The sequence below is a fragment of the Centruroides sculpturatus genome, unplaced genomic scaffold (assembly GCF_000671375.1).
Source record: "Centruroides sculpturatus isolate CEXI.00-Female unplaced genomic scaffold, Cexi_2.0 scaffold5945, whole genome shotgun sequence".
NCBI classification, from domain to species: domain Eukaryota; kingdom Metazoa; phylum Arthropoda; class Arachnida; order Scorpiones; family Buthidae; genus Centruroides; species Centruroides sculpturatus.
Genome location: NW_019390032.1, coordinates 1 through 3,707, shown reverse-complemented (window position 1 = coordinate 3,707; position 3,707 = coordinate 1). Strand labels below are relative to the sequence as shown.

The following is a 3,707-nucleotide window of genomic DNA, read 5'->3' as shown; positions in this document are numbered from 1 at the left end:
TATAATAATCCTTATATTTAGTGACTTTTAATCAAATAAAGATTTCAGTTTTGGAAAGTTTCTACTAGATATCAGTTTTTAGCAAAATAACACAATACATTAATTTCATACTTTACAATTATGATTAAGAAAAAAAACAAAGGAAATTCAAGATCCTGAGAAGAGAAGTCAAAGGAAAATTTTTCTGGTTTTGATGAATAAGTAATGACAGTGATTTGAAGATATTGTAGGACATTAAGAAACGTTATAGAATGAAAGAATTGATGGTGATGTGTTTCATTGAAAAGTATGTAGCAAAGTGGCAATTGGACTGAACAATAAGCAAGGGAAAAGTTGCTTTTTCCATTTATAATGTGGAGCAACTAAGGTTTCAAATTATGTTAATTAGTTGTAGAATTCATAAGCATATCATTTGAAATCATTCAAGCAACACTAATAAACAAAGAGACTATGAGAAATATTGTTGTATAAATTTTAGAATTTTCCTGCTTCAGCATTTGGTTATTATATTTTTGTAAATTTTTTCAGATAACTATCAATGTTACAAAATATCTTTAATTTAGGTATTTCTAATGTAAAGAGTAGAGAAAGCCTAGTCATGAGTGCTTCTGATTTGATTGACTCAGACCCATTTGGAGCAGCTCCTTTCAGTTCAGCAAGTAAGAATATTAAACTTGCAATTGAATTCAGACTCTAAAACTAAAGCTTAAATATATTTTTTGTTCACTAATTTTTATTAATGAAAGGGTTTTAAATAAATTTTAAAAATTATTAAATATAGGTGCAAAATCAAGTGGAAAAGAAAAAACGTTTCAATCTGAACAGATGTCAACAGCACCTTTAACTGGAACAGGTAAAGTAATTTAGCATAAATATTTATATAATATTTCTTATATATTAGCTATAAGTGTGTCTTTTCAAATTGAAATTTTTAGTTGCTTCTGCCGACCGTGATATATCATGCTACGTTCCACTATATTCCGAAGGTGATGTTGACGGAGAATTAAGGCAGCGTCACAGTAGTGAAAATTCCAGTGCCTCTCGCGAAGGAAGTCAAAGCATACACAGCAAGCGATCTAGCAAAGAAATCTTTGGTGCTTCATTTGTTAAGATTCCAATAGAAGATAGATCAAAATATGAAAAATTATTAGATTTTGATGAGGAGGAACAAAAAATGATTCCTGTTACTCACGAAGATAGTGATTCAATTGGCTCGGCAAGCGATCTTAGAGCTCAAGTCGATTCTAGTGAAGAAGAAGATATTTGTTCCGACACGTCAGATAAAGACGAACAAGAATATCCAAAGACAGCTGAAAACTTATCATTTACCGACAGCAGTGCTACAGAGAAGACCAGAAAACTTTCGGAATCCACGAAAGGATCTTATCAAGACGTTTTCATTGGCCATTGGGAAGGAGATAAACCTCTTTTAGAAGACGATGAATTGTCAGATGGAGAACAAAAACAAATATTATCAGAAAGACAAAACTTTTCAGAAATTCCAGTTTCTACCGATAAAGAGAAACATTCTGATGTGTTTGGGGCTGCTCCTTTCAAAAAATCCTCTTCCATTACATCTAAAAGTTCACTTATTAATAGTGAAACGGATGAAATTGATGTGTTTGCACAAGCTCCTTTTAGAAAGCCCAATACAAAAATTTTATCAGAAACAAGAAAATTGCGTTTACAAAAGAAGAAATCGAAAGATGATCCAAAAGAAGAAATCAAGCCAGAAAATCCAGACATAACAAATATGGAACAAGCGAGACTACCTCTTACTTATAATCAAGTAACTCCTATCAATACCGAAAAGCCTCTGTCTTCACCTGTGCAGCAGATATCAAAGTGGAAAGATAAGGATTTGTTTGGTTCAGCTCCGTTTTCTCAAATTTCAAATTCCTTATCGGGATCAAATAAATCTATCCAAAATAGCCCAAAAATAAGCTACCAGAATATTGGAAAAGTTCAAAAGCATAGTTCTAGTGAAATTAGAGTTCCCTCGCAGATTATAATTGGAAGCAAACAGAGATCGGTAGTTACTGTACCTCCAATTACAACAAACAGATCGCAGGTAAACGGAAGCCAAGATTTATTCGGTGCTATACCATTCAATAACATGGCAACTCAATTAGTCGGTACAAACAATTTCCCGGCGGCAGGAAAAAGCGTAAGAGTTTCGGAAATTTGTCACACCTCGACCGTCGACAACGGTAACATCCCTCAAAATTCATCTAGTTCCTTCAGTTGTGATCCCAACGGGAAAAAACTGACAACCCGCGACAAATCTCACTATCACGATTATATCGAAGAAGACAGCATCGCCCACGATGAAAACGTAAACGTGCTTCCATCAAAACACTACACTCAAATCAAATCAAGTAGAAGAACTAAGCACTCAAAGAAGAAAGAAGCACGAGATAAGGCTAGTAGTAACAACGCATTCTCAAACATGAGTTTCGAAGACATCGGCAGCGACGAGGACAAGAGCGTTCTCAACCGTTCTTTCACCAGAGACCAAAACTCGGGTAGCAACAAGTCTACTCATTCGATTAAAAAGACACTGACATGAATACATTTCTAATATTAAACCTTTTCCACACTACTATCGACAGCCGGCATATATTGGTAGAAAGCAGAAATATAATTACGAAGAAATTTTCCAAATCCATTACTTTTTAGATGGACACAGATTATATTTATGCAAAACGAAGACTTCGCATCCGTGCGGTTACAACTCGGGAGAAGCAAAAAATATCGCAGCATCCGACTCACACGTGTACATACATATACGAGTTGTATTTAGATCTAAAGAAAATACAACAATTAAACACACGTTCTTGCATTAGCCAATAGTTTAATGTGATAAGAATCTATACAGTTTGACAATTTTGCACGAGTATAAAGGCATTGCCACCTTCGAGACATATGAATTTGTGCAGGCACAACTGGTTTAAAATGCTAATCCTTGTTTTGTTTTACTTTAGATCTTGCTTGTTCTTTCCAAATGCGAATTTTAAGAAATTTTTTTTCAAATTTTTATAACCGATTTCATTTTGTTTTAATGGCCCAATCAGGGAGAGGTGGGTTTAGATTTATTTGACATTTATGCCAAGACTAATTGTGATAAAAGTGCGTGTTGACTAGGGCTCGTTAACGGGACAAACAAAAGTCGTTACTACTTGATGGGTGTGGTGCATCGACAGACACAGCACGAAGGGAATAGAAACCAATCCATAAATATTCCTTTACAGTCGTCGTCCGGATCGTACGCAAGCAGACGGTGCCACTTGTATTTTTGTTCGCAGCTGCATTCGTTGTTGCATTTCTTAGTTTGTACGGATCTAGAGGGGAAAGAAAGTGATTGACATATCATTTTCTTAAAGAGAAAAATTCGATCAATTCAAAAATTGTCACTTACTGGCACACTTCCTGCTGAATGGCCTGCTGGAGATGTTGCGTATTGACGATGGCACGAATTTTCCCCGCACTGTTGGAAGCCCAATAGGGAGTGACTATTTCCACTGCAGATTCGCAAGCATCTATCCTGTAATTGTAAAAGTGACTGTACAGTTGTGTGTAAAACAATAACTGTAAAGATCAAAACTTTATTCCCCCCTTATAATTTTCCAATCGATTTTGAAACAATTATTTTTTATCAATTTGTAAATGTCAAACAATCTTGTTTCTTAAATGAAGAAAATACGAGA

The 3,707-nt window shown here is 34.9% G+C and overlaps 2 protein-coding genes across 2 annotated transcripts; one reads left to right on the top strand and one right to left on the bottom strand.

The window, feature by feature from the left end:
* The first annotated feature begins 21 nt into the window (after window positions 1-21).
* On the top strand, window positions 22-2,596 carry LOC111617403. Its single transcript, XM_023358696.1, has 3 exons — window positions 22-659; window positions 782-853; window positions 936-2,596. The coding sequence occupies exons 1-3, from the start codon at window positions 539-541 to the stop codon at window positions 2,567-2,569; spliced, it is 1,827 nt and encodes a 608-aa protein (XP_023214464.1). The 5' UTR covers window positions 22-538; the 3' UTR covers window positions 2,570-2,596.
* A 547-nt stretch (window positions 2,597-3,143) lies between these two features.
* LOC111617402 (protein spaetzle 3-like) lies at window positions 3,144-3,588 on the bottom strand (the record flags this gene model as incomplete). Its single annotated transcript, XM_023358695.1, has 2 exons — window positions 3,144-3,341; window positions 3,419-3,588. Coding segments are annotated over 2 exons (336 nt in total), but the record flags the coding sequence as incomplete, so codon positions are not given.
* Window positions 3,589-3,707: the final 119 nt, after the last annotated feature.